At 47.8% G+C, this 15,482-nt stretch overlaps 1 protein-coding gene across 2 annotated transcripts in view; it reads left to right on the top strand.

Annotated features, from left to right (window-relative positions):
* The window catches only part of LOC126528940 (sodium/calcium exchanger Calx-like), a 79,780-nt gene that overhangs the window by 34,021 nt on the left and 30,277 nt on the right, over nucleotides 1–15,482 (top strand). For both annotated transcript variants that reach the window (XM_050176526.3, XM_050176527.3), the window contains exons 2-3: nucleotides 12,802–13,197; nucleotides 15,200–15,326. In XM_050176526.3, coding sequence (XP_050032483.2) covers nucleotides 12,860–13,197; nucleotides 15,200–15,326 — 465 coding nt within the window. In that variant the 5' untranslated portion in view covers nucleotides 12,802–12,859. The remainder of the gene's footprint in view (nucleotides 1–12,801; nucleotides 13,198–15,199; nucleotides 15,327–15,482) is intronic.

Raw genomic sequence — 15,482 nt, 5'->3', positions numbered from 1 at the left:
TGTACAATACAAAAAATATAGTCATCGTTTAACACGAGCAAGTAGTTCGTTTTGAAGTTGGTACAACATAACGATTGATTTCAATATTTTCGCGCGAACATTTCATATATGTTTACTCCCAACTTGGAAAAGGTTTCCTTGAAGGGTTTCCTTGGAAAATAACGTGGTCAATCATTCGGTTATCCTAAGGCTGGCATCGCCTTTGAGATATCCGCCGTCAGAAATCTGCTACAAAATCGATCGGAGCATGAGTTTTGGTAAACTGCTAATTGGAAGGTCAACGCATCGCGTCACAGATTTTGGGGACACAGATCTCGATAGTGGCATCATCTCGTATTAGGTTTGCTGCTAGGCAGAAATTATTTCCGAGGGTGCTGCTTGGCCAAAATTCCGCGTTTTAGATATGCGTCCTAAAGTGAACAATTACGAACCTAATTGACGAATGTTATTCAACGTGCTACCAAGTCATCGCAATTTGACGTGCAAATTAAAGGGGCAAATATTAAGGGGAGTTCACGTGCTGCGGGTATTCGTTTAAGCGGCGCTTTCTCTGGTGTTTGCTGTAGGCACACCGTTCTTGTTTAGCGACCAGTAGCAACTTGCAAGTGTGGACCATACGCGACGAAGTTGAACACATTTTCATCCGAAAGCGCCTCGCTAGACGTTAAAGCATGTCGAGTGTCAGCAGTGCCAGACATGTCACACACCAACCACAGTCGACATAGCACATATTACACATCGAACCGAGTTAGTCTTCCACGAATTGTTTCTCAACGCATTGCTGTTTGCACCCGTAAACGACACACAGTCCCACTACCCACTCCGTGTGCTATCTCATCACTGTGTTTACGAGCAAGCGGGCGCTCGCGTTTCTGATCCCTTCTGCGCTGCGTATCGATGCTGCTCCGCTTCGCGTTTCTTGGAAAAAAAAAACTTTCACGGCGCTCCTCGCGCCGTTCATGGCCGCTTCTCGACATTGCTCCGATTTGCTTTCACGAGCCAGCTGGCGCTCGCGTTCTAAACCGCGATTCCCGGAGTCTCGAAGACGTTCCTGTTCTGCTCGGCGCCTTCTTCCTAGCCTCTGCCTGTCCCCTCACTAAGTGTACGTTACACGCTTCGGCTCCATACTTGTCTGCGTCGGAACTCTCGTCTGCGCCCGGTCTATAATGCCCCTGGTTAGGCCCCTTGTTGTTTAGGGTTGCCCCAGGGTCACCTCGGTTCGCACTTTCTCCGGGACCGGTTCGCACTATATTCGAGACCGGATCGTGCAAGACAGCAGGTAGCAGCCGCAAAGTGCTGCGAGGGAAGTGTGGGTGGAAAAAGGCAAGGAAGGGCTTGCTTCAAAAACGGTACTGTGTTGAACCCAGTCCACCAGCAAACCACTCCAACCCAATGGGCATGATCCTCAATGATCCTCGGTTCAAGCCATGATCTTCCGTGACCCTTCCAGCGAGACAGCAGGCAGAAGAGCTCTGGTCTATCGTGACACATCGTGCAAGACGGCAGCTGAAACACACACACACACACACACACACACACACACACACACACACACACACACACACACACACACACACACACACACACACACACACACGCACACGCACACACACACACACACACACACACACGCACACACGGTGCAGTTCCTCCTCCTAATTTGTCTTCCTACAGTATTTTATATGCCTATCCGTCAACTCGCCCATCACTTCCGGCCGTCATATGCTGTGTAACGTCACTCGCGAGGAAGACAGTGCCAACCGAGCCACGAGGAACAATAGAAAGATCCAAAGCCAATAGACGAAGTGACGGGGGGGGGGGGGGGGGGGCAGGGTCCCCACGTAACGGAAATCAACCAACGCAGAACTCGCGATCTGTAAGATTCACACGCACGCAACGCAGCGCGAGCTCAAGGAAACGTGGGTTTCTTTCGAAAGTGCCCCACACACGCGAACCACACACACATATTCTCGCAGCGTGCAGCCAGCATTCAACAACGCAACACAGAGGGCACCAATTGTTCTTTGGGACTCCCTAGCTGCCAACAGTGGGCCCGCTAAGATGCGTGTGCCAGGTGGACGGGCGGATGTGTGGACGTGCATAAAGCCGTAAGGCGTTGTACGATAGTCTACCAAGTCGCTGGCAGGCTTCAGACCTGCGTCTTATATTGGTTTACTTTTTTTCGGTAGGCATGATTGTTCGGAATGCGTTGGTCGAAGTGGGGCGACCGCCCCGGCGTAATAGAAATGTCGCCTTCGTTTCGCGCCTGGAGACCCACGTAGCAGGGCCGCGCTCCGAGGGCGTGGGATCACGTGGGCCAGCGAAACGAAAGTGAGTCGATGTTGGTCGGAGTAACTTTAGGCTTTTTTATTTGCTCAAAAAATGATTTCGACAGTCTATGGACTGTCTATAGATGGCTCGTGGTCTTACTGGTTTACATCTAGTTGTCGACTAAAGTGTATTATTAAAGGGGTGAAAGTAGTTGGCTATTTCTCGTCGGCCATGCTAGAAATGCCTCGGAGCCTTTTGCACAGTCATCTTGGATCTACATTCTTTCATTGCAGCTTTCGAGAACGCGCGCCGTCGCCGCATTGTCATAATCATCATCAGTCAAGTTACTATAGTGTTTCTTACAGAAAGTACTAGAGGTAACTCTGGCGGTGTGGTGCCTACGAAGGCTGGGGTTGTGACGGTTCAACCAGGGATGCTATTCTGAACACTGTCGAAGTCCGCCATCTTGCAAGCTCTGATTGGTGCAGGGGGTTGCTACGGCCTCTCTGATTGGCTCAAAATGCCACCATTACAGAATTTGACAATATATGGCCGAGTTTGCCAACAGCACCCCGGCGTCGCAATGAGGCGCGCAGAACATGGATTTGCCTAAACTTCTGGCGTTTGGCTTCAAGCGGCTTTGTAACTATGCAAGGGCACCGTTTTCAACCAAATATTGCGTTACAAACGCAACAGTTAGATAAGCATGCGGACAGAGACTGCATTGCTGTGTTTAAACAAGTACGAGTACTAGGAAAATTAAATGTCACTTAATAAAGTTTCAAGAACGTTTGAAGCCACAGGAAACGCAAGATCATGCACTGCCCACCATTCTCACGGTATCGCAACGACACGCTATGTCTCTGACACACTGTGTCTATAACTTCATGTAATTTATGTCCAGTGGAAGCCGATAGCTTCTGCCAGTTATCTCCAGTTGCCCCATGTCGTCCGTCAAATGACCCCACTCTACTACTGCAAATTACGTAATTTGATCACGCCGCCTATTCATCTGCCGTCCACGGCACTGCAATTCACTTCCCCTGGAACGCGTATTGTTTCTCTTGCAGATTGTACCGGTCATCTGCTCTATATGCGCATTACAGAGTCTGTCGCAATTTTTTCTTTCTCTAAACCTGAACTGAAATGTCCACAACCCCCGTTTTCCTATCGCATAACCTTAATTTTTCGTTCAATCTCTGGTTGTGTCTTCTTCAGTTTCTTTTCTAGCATCTTCTCAAACCTACAATTTTCTGCCCCATGCGTTGTTAGTACCGGCAGAATGCAGTGATTGTCCACTTTTATTTATAAGGATTGCGGTAAGCTACAGTCTTAATTTGGGACTGCCTATCATGCGCTCCAAGCAATTTGTTTTAGTCAAAGATTTCTATCTTGTCTGGTTCTCTCGCAGCCATTTGGCATAGATAGATGTACTCATGCACAGCTTCGTGAGGCTGGACATTACAGTCAGATAAATGTGACCACTATAGCGACGGTACAGGCCGGAGAACCTTTACTCACATGTTCATTTCTGTTTTCATGGCTCTTGTAACGTGATTGTCAAAACTGCTGATCTGTTATTTTTCATATGTCCCGCTAACAATGTATTAAACTTCTCTTTATGTAATGGGGTTGTGACGGTTCAACCAGGGATGCTATTTTGAACACTGTCGAAGCCTGCCATCTTGCAGGCTCTGATTGGCCCAGGGGGTTGCTACGGCTATCTCGGCTTCTTATGATATGACTTTATGTAATAGCCACGTGGTGCACTTTCGCGTATAGACGAACCGCTCGGCCTTAACCCAGCGTAATTAACCTCGCCGTAGCTTTCATTCGAGCACACCTTTTACTTATTTATTTTTGTCCTTGCGTTCGAGCCGTTGCGAGTCTCGCCAGAACGACTCTCCTACGTTGTTCTCTTGTCTCGTTTTCCTCGCATACGCACGTCGCTCCATATGTGGCTGTCATTCTCCGATACAACCGCTCGTTTGCATCCGTCGCGCTAACATCCCATCTGGATTAGTTCGTTACGTAACCTGAGATCGAGCATTCTTTCTGTAACGTCATTTCTATGTCTGTATAGCCGACGATGGCATGCACCCGTGCAGAGTACCGTCTGCACCTCTGCACAACACACCGCCTACAGTCAGCGTGTCAGCCTTACTGCGCAGACGTCGATACGTTTGATGTCAGCGTTGAACGCTGTCTGCGAGAGAGGGGACATGAATATGAACTACATGTCCTATCTTTTCTGCATGCTCCATTATGTCTTATGTCTGCCCAGACATTTATAAGTTTGTGGGGAACGTCTGCATAAGAGGTGACTGATATAAAAAATCCCTGTGCTGGATCTATTCGGCTCAAATCTGTGTTTCGTATGCACAGTTGTCGATACGCCCACACTGCACGTCGTCTGCAAGGGTGTGTACACTGCACAAACATCCGTATAACGCTGGATTTGGTCTCCATTCTGTGTTAACGTCTTCGCGGAAGTTCACAAGTATGTGGCGAACAATGCCTCAACATTCGTATAAGGCCTGATGTCGTCTGTTCTACAAGAATGGAACAGAGGCGACTACTCGTTCCATTGCACACACACGAAATTACACCAAGACGTTGACACGTATGTGTGTAATCTCGTCTGTATCCCACAACCGCCCCTCACTTATATGTAGAATGCTATATGCTTGCGCGAGTGAGTTAAACCGAACCGTGCGAAGGACGTCACCGACCCGAGACGGTGACGTCCTTCGAGGACTGGTTCTCGCCACGACCTAACTTGATAAAGAGACAATTGAACTAATAATCAAGCTTGACATGCGAAGTTTTTAGAGTGAGCCGTGTGTACCTAGCCCGATCTACCTTGCTCACTTCCCTAGACAGCTCCCCGAGCAATCATTTCAATACATTACACTGACCAGATCTTACCTGATGAGAATGTACGTCTCGGAACAATGATTTCTACTTGAACTCATAACCTCCAGCCTTCTTTGTTACGTCTGAGTTCAAACCTCGTATGTGAGCGAAGACTGCACAAAAATCAGCTCAAAAAGCCGTGTTTCCGTTGTCTTCAGGACGCCCAGACACAGATCACCTTTTATCGTTCAGATGGTTCAATATAAAACTTGGCAATGTTACTTGCCTAATTTATCGAGAAAAAGTGCGGCGAATTCGCGTTCGTCAGCGCCCCTCGTGATGTCCCCATCACATCCTTAAACGAGTCACCGAAACCACTCTCGGATGCCATGCTTTGCCGTACAGTTCAAGAGGGAAGCGACCAGATTACGTCATAGCCACAATGTTTAGGACCTTACTTAAACGAAGAAAACGTGGCATTTTTTCCGGAAAACCAGGCAAATAAAACTGCCAACGAAGCGTTATACAGAATGATCCCGACGAAAAAAATTAATCTGATATTGCTGTGAAATTCGTGCAAATCTAGAGCAGTGGTAAGCGTGAAACCTTTCTTTCCTTTTTTTTATGAGTGCGGGAAAAGAAGACGCAGGCTTTCGCACTACGCCTGTTAGTTTGCAAACAAGCAACTTGAATAAACCTTCGGGAAACTGCTCAACAGCGGCATTGGGTTAAAGTACCGCGGCTGTAAATTAATCGCTGCTGCAGTGTAGCGTAGGTTTTTCGAAGCATCGAAAACAAACAAACAAAGAAAGGAACGGACAGGTTAAACTTGTGTCCTACGGCGCTGCAGCGCAAGCAACAAGTGGTGATCGGCGTCTTAAGCGGCCAGCAGGAAGCGGAACGAGTTTTTTTCAACGCTATAGGTCATGCACTCGAATGATCCGGTGTATATATCCCTCGTCAGGGGGGGCATGCTTGCTCGGGGAGCACTCCGATTCCCACGCCGCCGTACGTACACTGAATGCGAGATGACGCCGACCACGATAGACGACCGCGAAATGCCAACCTCCACTTGCTTAACCTCGGGCTCTGTGCACTTCGTTAACCCACGAAAGCGCCTACACAGGGCGCCAGAGGGCACTGGCGTATACGCGGCTATGTATCAAGAGGCGACTAGACGCGTCGAAACCGTTTGCACTGGTTTATGCAGACACCGACGCTCGCATTAAGGCAGTCACGGTTTGCGTAGACGCCAGTCCTTATGTGCCGTTGGAATGAATGCGCGCTCCTGAAAGATTGCACGGTTTATACCCCCATCCCCTTGAATGGCTCCATCAGCGCAGTTGTAGAAGTCTACGTCTCCGCGAGGATCTGTAAATCGAAATACCCATACGACCAGCCTAAAGCTCTCTATCGTATGCCATCCCGTCAACTAAAGAGCTCGTCTTCTTGTTGCTAACACGAGTCAAATTATTGTGTATCGACGCGAACCAAGTTGGTTGCACCGTGCGCGCCTTTGAATGTCTTAATTTCTTGTTGCCCTGTTTCGTTTTCGTGCCTAAGCTTCATCGGTACAAACAGCAGTGAAACGTAAGTTGAAAGTCACCGCTCTGTCGTGTGCACACACTCTTCCTTTGTCCACCATTCTACGCTGTAAATCGAGAACTACGTCGAACCTGATGTGAGAACGACTTGAGGAAATTTATAAACTTCCTGGGATTCTTTCTTAATGTTTTCCTCAGCAGTGGTTTAGTACGCCCATCTTGTATTTACTCTAACTTTTGTTTAGTTCTAGACGTAGAAACAGGGCAAGGTAGGCTACGTCTGAGTTGGCTATCCCAAAATCCCAATTACGTTACTGAATCAACAGTGAAAAAGCAAACGTAAAACTGAAATATCGACAAGCACTACACACACACGAACACAAGCGCACAAAGAGTATCTCAACGGGAACCAGCACCGAAAGTAATGTCACCCATAATATAGGAGTGAAAGTGTTTACACGTCTTATCATGTATGCATTAGATGCTTCATTGCTGTTAGTTGTTGTCGCACTCATCGGAGCAAAGGAATAATCGGCGGCTTTGGCACAGCCATCATCTTTGATTGATCGAGTGCGGTGGCGTCCAAATCCACGCCACAGCGACGAGTCCCTTCGTATTGGTAGCTAATCTCGAAGGTCCCGCTTTTGCTAACTGCACGCGCCGGAAGCGAAGCATTTAGCAAGACTGCACCGGAAGCACGTCGTAGACGTCTTGTTTGGGGCACCGCTTATTACCTGTAGCGCCAGAAAATCCGGACAAGACAAAGAGGAACGTGGAGCCTCGAAGAACAGTGGGTGAACAAGACGTGTCTCAGGCTAGGGTTGTCTCTCAGGCGTCACAAGTTATTGAGGAAGATCTCAACAAGGGGTACCATGACTTCCCTCGTTCAACCGCTGTCGACCACTGCTGCGGCGCCAGAGTTTCGTTTGGTAAGGCTCTACGAAACCCACGCCATGTACCCGCGCGACTGCATCGTCGCGTACACACAGTGGTACACGTACACTCCTCTCGCTTTCCGAATGCCATTGTGCTTGGGGAGTTCTATTGTTCTCCGAAGACACGGAACTATACGGACATCGTCGTTTCGACACCGAGATGCGAAAACAAAACAAAAACAAAGAAAGAACAGAGAAATGAAGACAGAAAGGTAAAGAAGAGAACAGAGACAATAAAAGATGCGATCGCCGAGACAGAACATAATGGCGATGGGGCGAGTCCGCGAGCGGCGGAAGGACGTCGCCTTCGCGGGTCAACCGTCCAGAACGACGCCCAGCGAGAGTGGCGGAGGCTCCCGTGCGTACAAGCCAACGGGAGGAGGAGACATTGTCCTCGCCTGCCGCTAATTGCGCGAAGAACAGAGAAAGCGACGGAGGAAGCCGACGAGATGCAAGCATGGAAGCCATAGCAAACAAAGCAATGCGCGCTGCGCTCAAGAGCATGCAGTGCGGGTGAACGTAAACATGAGCCATTTGTGTGTTATATCTTCGTCTGATGATCTGCGCTGCCGACGAAATGAGATGGCAGCTGGCAGGCGCACGAATTCGTGTGACTTGAGAATACGGGTGATAATAAGGTATCTCTGAAGAGGTCATCGCTGGAGGCGACTCTTTTATGCGTAAGTTAACTGCTTGTTTCGCGCTGACCTCCACTTCTGAGAGTTTTTGTGCCGCGCAATGGAGTAATTCTTTTTTTGTGTGTGTAACTATAACAGTGAAAGCATGCATTTCACCAGGGAATACAAGACGCTCTCCAAAATGCGGTTAAACAAGAGACAACCAACCCATTAATCGCGCATAAAGGAGTCGCCAGTATTTCACTGTTTCACAGCGACATCTGTTAAGGGTGACAGAGGTAGCTTCCCTCCGGATGGATGGATGGATGGATGGATGGATGGATGGATGGATGGATGGATGGATGGATGGATGGATGGATATGGATGGATGGATGGATGGATGGATGGATGGATGGATGGACGGACGGACGGACGGACGGACGGACGGACGGGTGTTATGAGTGCCCGTTCAAAAGGGGGCCGTGGGTTGCGCCACCAAGCTCTTTTTCTTATTTAGCCGTGTGTCTCACCTATCTTACTTTTAAACAGGCAAATAATTTCCGGCATCAAACTTTCTGAACCATTACTGGAAACACTGTTTTTGTACGCCTACTTTGTTTGGGGTCTCCCTACTTTTCTGCCAATCGCCTTTTACTATAATCTCTGTTGAGGACACGTTTACTTTCCCCTTGCTATCCCTGAACCCAAGGGCTTGAAAGAGGCCAGCGGAGTAGATATCTTCACATTCTAATAAAACATCCTTAACGTCATTAGCAAAACCCTTAACAGCATGACAGCGATAGCTGTTGCTCGACGGCTTTCGCTGTCATGCACTTAAGGGTGACACGGCAATTAAGGGCGATGCAGAGTTAAACCGCATAACATGTCGTTCGATTGCGGGTTAGAGGGCTAAGTGTGATGTCGGAATTTTGACCACGAAGCGGCAACAGACTAGGGACGATTGAAAAATTACAAACAACACCGGCGTCCGATAAACTGCATGACACTGCAGTAATGACGACAGTGCTGAGAATTATGCAGAGTTAAAGTGTATTACAGCGGGCATGCTGTAAATGAGCCAAGAACGACGCACTGTGGCGCTGGCGGCCACGCAAAAAATGCGTGACATTTAGCCCAGTCATCCTGCATGGCACGGCATGCCATATAGTAATTACCACTGGGGCCATGCACTTTCGCTCTCCATCACTCTTACACTAACACTTACAAAACTTACAAATAAGAATTTAGACATTCTCAACTACTTGTATCCTAAAGGCTTCCAAATGCGTCGCACAGAGGTTGAGGCATGAAACAATCAAAAGTGGCCATACAAAAGAAGAAAAAGAAACTCGATCCTTGCGGATCTCTCTAACAAAGACAGGTCTAATTGTCGAATTACTGGCTCTGGGATGAGGCTTCTCTTGTTCGTCTACTGTTGACGTTTAAAGGCTTGTCCTTTTTGAACGTATGATGTCTGCACACTGTCAGAGAGAATTCGTGAGGACGCCTATTTCCTTTGCTCGGTCGTGAGCAAGAGAATTTTGAAATGGTCGTGTGCCAAAAGCTTACATAGACGTTATAGTTCAAGAGAAGCGTAAAAAGAGAAGTCTGGAAACATTTTTGAGACTGCAAACTAGCAGTGGTCTACATGACGGTTCCCACCCTTCCCTCTTTTACCAGCGTATTGCTTCTCCCTTTCATAAATATTTTGTGTGAACATATATAAGCAATCCCTTGATGAGCCCCGTCGCTTCCACGATTCTGCCTCGAGTTCATGTACTGTCGCTCCCAAGTTCTTTCCAGCGTTTCGCGCGTGAGCGCCGAGGAAGGTCTTGCTCGCCGCCGCGAACCGCGTGGTCACTCGTAACTCACGCATCATTCATTGTCCGTGCCAGCGGTTAGGAAACGCGGTGTTGCGAGTTTCAGCCGCCGCGCTGTGTCAACGAACCCGCGCACTCCGACAGCAACAAGAGGGATTCGTTCACCTGCGTGTTGCACAGACGTTGCTTCATCTGCAGCTCTCTTACGTTTCGCATTTATTTATTTTTTATATTTTTTGGGTGGATCCACTTGGTGCGAGCGACACAACCGGACGAAACGGGCGAAGCCGTGTCAAGGATGCCCCCCCACCGGGAGCGCTTCGAAACTGTCCTCCGAAAACCCTCTCAACTTATTTTCTCCGTGTCACGTGCTTGTCGCCGTTTAGTTTCTAAACTCCCGTCTCACCACCAAGTTTCGTGCAGTAGAGCGAAGACTTGCACTTATAAGCATCGTTCCACTAAGCTTTAGTTGGAACTACTTTTTGCAAGATAGATGGCGATTATTGTCTGGACACAAGATACACCTCAAAAGGCGCAAGCTTTTTTTTTTTTATGTACTGTACCAATCATTGTTATACTGTCTGAACTACCATAAATGTAGCTCACGTAGACGCTTTAGTACCTAGATTGCTCTCAGGCAACATCTGTTGTAAGCTCTGTGGCTAATACATGGTCTCCGAGACCCTGATGGGCGCGCCGACCGGTCTCAGAGGCCATGGTTGACACGATCCATGGCTCTCGCTGCACTGTACGCATTTGGTGAAACGGAGCGCAGCTAGCCCCTTCAGCGCCGCGTGGCGCGCTGCTGAGTGATTAAGGGACGCAATTAAAGGTCTCATTGCAGGCTTACGATGTGAGAGGGCTCTTATAAGAGCCCGTAGGGTCTACGGACCACTTGTCCTTTCGCGCAGAACGCGCCATTAAGACGTAAATGAGGTTATCCGCGTAAGCGAGCCGGCTGGCATGGTCGGGTGCGGTGGCGTATATGCGCGAAACGTGGTGACCTCTCCGTTGACTCATTCACTTCATTCTGGAGCGGGGTCGCATGAAGCACCCACTCGCCAACGAGTGAATCGGGGTCTTCTGACACCGGAGGCGCCCAAGATTGGTGGGTCTTCCGGTAGGTGGCGATCAGTGTGCGCGGGCCACTGTGGCATGCACTGTGTGGCTCTTAAGTCGTGTGCGCTGACCAGACCTCTCAATACGCTTATACGCTTAGGTCACTTGCTACCAAAGGCAGTCTACGCGGTGCATTGTTTATTTTTTTCGCAGCTCAGGTTCCTGATCTCGTGTGGGTCTACGCGACAGACTTCAAGAACGACGCGTGCTACCGCTACATTGTGTTCGGGCTATAGCGTTCTTCTTACTGAAATGCTCGACGCGCAGCTCCACATTATAGGCTGGTTTGGCGAATCCACTGTTTATCATTGTTGCTCGTTTACTTTTCAATGTTCATTTCGTTCATGCTCATCTTGGTTTTCACTGTTATATTTCTGTATTTCTCAATGTAAACTCAACCTCTTTTTTATATAATTAAATGCTAACTGCGTGTCACTAAATTACTTCTTTTTCAATTTTGCTCAACCTTACTCATAAACGTAAACTCAGTTTTACTCCTCAGTGGCCTGCGTATGTAATTCGCTTGTGTTTCAAGGTTGAAATTATGTCCCAGTAGGGATAAGGAACACGTCCTCCTGCCTGAGGCTTCGTAACTCAAGGGGCAATAGAACGAGCGACCGCGCTGTCCTCCCTTTGCTCATCCAACTCCATCTTGACTTGGACTGCGAGATGGCGGGGAAAGAAGTCGCTCCTTTCTATTGAAATGCCAGTGCTTAACAACCATCAGATAACGCACCGATCATTCACTGCGTCAGTTGACCCAATCGACTGGCTGCCAAATCAATGAATCAGTCATGTCATTATCACAAATAACCACTCCACATCTATGGGGTATGACGTCAATGTGAACTCTCATTGGTCCTCTTCCTTTCATATCGGGAACGTGATAATATTTTTTTTTATACGAAGAGCTCGCCCTACACAATATATATGTATTAAAGAGAAAATTGTGAGGCCCTCTTCGTGTGTGAAAAGGAGCAGTGGCTTAGAGCACTTATTGGCCACGAGCCAACGCGTAGAATTGTATGTTAGATCAGTTCCGTAGCTTGCCAGCTCTCAAAACTCTCTCTCTCTCTCTCTCTCGGGTAGTCCTCGTTCCCGGACAGAGCCACAACGTGTGACGACCGTCCTTTGTAGGTGTCGGAACATGAAGTACTTTTTCGGACAGCTCACGGAGTCTTCAGGTGTTGGGACTCCTCACCCAGGTGAAGTAAGGTGTGAGGGTCACCTCAACTTGAAGTCTCCAGAGAGGCAGTTCCTCTGCCGGAGAAATGTTACGGGGGAAGAGAGCAAGACGCAAGGGGGGAGATTAAGGAGTGTGTGTACAGTCGAAGAAGCGATTATTGAACAGAAAGCATTCATTACAAAACGAAAGCCCATTTTCAGTCAAAGGAACGTCGATATGAGCTCAACAGAACGTGGAAATGCTTTCTGTATGGACTCAAATTACTCCTTTCCTCCTTTCTCTTCTTCTTCTCTCCCCCTTTCAAGAGTCTGGACGATTGGGGACCCCTTTAGAAGACAACTGCCAGCCTGCCTGTGTTTAAGCGGGTGTATATGTGTGTATTTATATGTGTATGTGTGTATATATGTATTTATTTGATTATCAATAATCTCGTGTGCCTCTCACCTGACGCAGGACCACCACCCCTTGAAGTGCCGCCAACTCGGCCCTCCCCCTCGAAGAATAAGCAGCGATGGACTCCGAGTCCAACTACACGTGCAGCGACGGGCTGCTGCTGCCCTTCCTGGACGAGTCCAGCTGGTCAAGGGGCGGCCGCTCGTTCGTCTACCTGTTGGGCCTTCTGTACTGCTTCCTGGGCGTGGCCATCATCGCGGACGTGTTCATGTGCGCCATCGAGCGCATCACGTCCAAGACGAGGCGGCTGACGCTCTCGGCCCAGGTGCCCGGAGGCCAGCCGGACATCATAGAGGTCAAGGTGTGGAACGAGACCGTGGCCAACCTGACCCTTATGGCACTCGGGTCGAGCGCGCCCGAGATACTGCTCGCGATCATCGAGATCGTCGGAAGTGGGTAAGCGCGCGCCTCCGTTTTCTCGCTTGCCATCGATTTCTTTTCTTTAAATTTTTTTGCCGCTGGTGCACTTCTTCTCCATTGGTCCGACTATGTAACTGAAACGTATGTGTAATAATCTCTCATTTACCAAGTGATACCTATCCGGAACGAATGTCTTTCCGCACTGCTACTCTCTTTTCGGTCATTCTTGTCACTGTATTGTATATCACTTTTTCTATCTTTCCACGGAAGTTTCATTAAGTGAAACACCCTAATCTCCTTTCATACAGATTCCACAAACTGAGTTGAACGTATCTGAAACAAAAGATAACTGTTTCACTTAGTGTAAAAGTTATGTGGAACGAGAGTACGGGTGCGGTGGTGGTGTTGCTTCAGGTGTGTTAGCCTGGCTGACATGGTGGGCGGCAAATGGCGTCCACAGGGCTATCCGGATTTCTCGAGCAATATGGGAACCCGTAACTTACGCTGAATGGAGACAGCAAATGTAGGAGCGACTAGAGCTGTGACTGAACGTGCTCATACAGTGCAAGTACAGCGCTCGGAAACTGAAACGCGAACAATTCCGAAACTATACTCCGATGCGCTGTTTCTCCTCCAGGTTCACTTGCATTTGTAGCGGTGGCTTATACTGGCCCCGAAGCACCTTTTTGAACGCAGTAAAAAAAAAAAAAACAATGCCGATCTGTTAATGAGGCTCCTGAGAACATGTGAGGCAAATATTATTACACTGTATGCAGCAGGGGATTTGCCATCTGGTGTGAAAAGCGATGAACAGACGCTTGCTCTCGCGCCCGCAATGGGGTCATCGAAAATTCATCGAAAGCAGTTGGCCGACCAACGCTACTGGCTGATTTCATGAGCGCGAGAACATTCTTAACATTCTTAGCATGCTACTGAGTGTGCCAGTGATTATGCCGAGTGTTATGCACAGGGAGCTGAACGGCGGTGATTGAAACGGGACCACGTTGCGAATTGATGACATCGTATTACAAGCCTCTACATGTCCCGTAGCAACCGCAGGCAATAATCACACGTGATAGACGTCATAGTTATGTATTTCTGTAAAGGATCCCAGCCCGCATGTTTGTTTAGGCGCGACTATTAGATATTGTAGTTGTGGAGCACATGAGTTTTTCGAATAGTGTGTCTTGAGATGAAGCTTTATTTAAATAGCTGTTATACATAGATATGTTAGCGGAGAAATCATCTCTGTCGGTTTCCAATCCACCAAATTTGCTCAAGTTTACAGCGTTAAAGATGCTAAAATCTGCTGCCTACAGGACGCAGATTTTTTATTTTTGCCATCGTTTTTTTTACAAATGTTTCTGTCTGAAAAATTAACTAGGCAATAACAAGCGATATGGGATTTATCTAAGCTGCATCTGTTGAGACATTTCAAGCCTACAAGATTAGCGTATTATAAATCTGAATACACGGCTGAACATACGATTAAGTTATAAGAGTTCTGCAAAATTCTTGAAAACATGGTAAAATTTTCACCTATGCAGTAAGATAGTGTATCACATTTGTACACTTCAGGTGCTCCAACAACTGTTCTTTTTGTTTTCAGAAGTGAGAGTTTGGTGCGGGTACAGATTTCTAGACTTTGTGATTCATCTTTATAAAACTTAACTCACAGCAATTCTCTTTTAACAAAAATCTGAGGCCCTAAACCAAAATTTCCGCGGGAACTAGGATTGTCCCCCCCCCCCCCCCCACCTTTCTTCATTAGGTGCAACAAACTCCTTTCAGATCTGTTCAGGGGCTCTGTAATAGTACTTCTGTGTTTTACATCTATTGGAAAATAGAAATTGGATATTACAGTATATATATATATATATATATATATATATTCGTTTGGAGTCAATGCAATCTCCATGCAGTGCCATACAAAAACTGACATATCAAGCACTACACAGCCATAATGAATCTTTAGCAACCAACAAACTCGGGTCAGCCATATTGCTACTCACAATTTTACCTCAACCGTCACACGCAGGTTCGTAGCTGGCGACCTGGGTCCCGGAACCATCGTTGGCTCGGCGGCCTTCAACCTGCTCGTTATCACCGCTGTGTGCGTGATATCGATTCCTGCCAACGAAGTCCGGACAATACGCATGATCAAGGTACGAACATAATTATCATCAATGCGAAAATAACGGATCTGTCGTGTTTTCTTTTTTAACTTACACGTTCGTAGTTATTTTAAATAACGAAGTTACCTGAAAGCCAGATAAATGTAAGAAAACAAATGGCAGTTTCGCGACGAAGGGCGAAGCTGC

Source organism: Dermacentor andersoni, chromosome 8 (assembly GCF_023375885.2).
Source record: "Dermacentor andersoni chromosome 8, qqDerAnde1_hic_scaffold, whole genome shotgun sequence".
Taxonomy (NCBI): domain Eukaryota; kingdom Metazoa; phylum Arthropoda; class Arachnida; order Ixodida; family Ixodidae; genus Dermacentor; species Dermacentor andersoni.
Note: the sequence above shows the minus strand (reverse complement) of the source record. Positions and strands in the feature narration are given on the sequence as shown.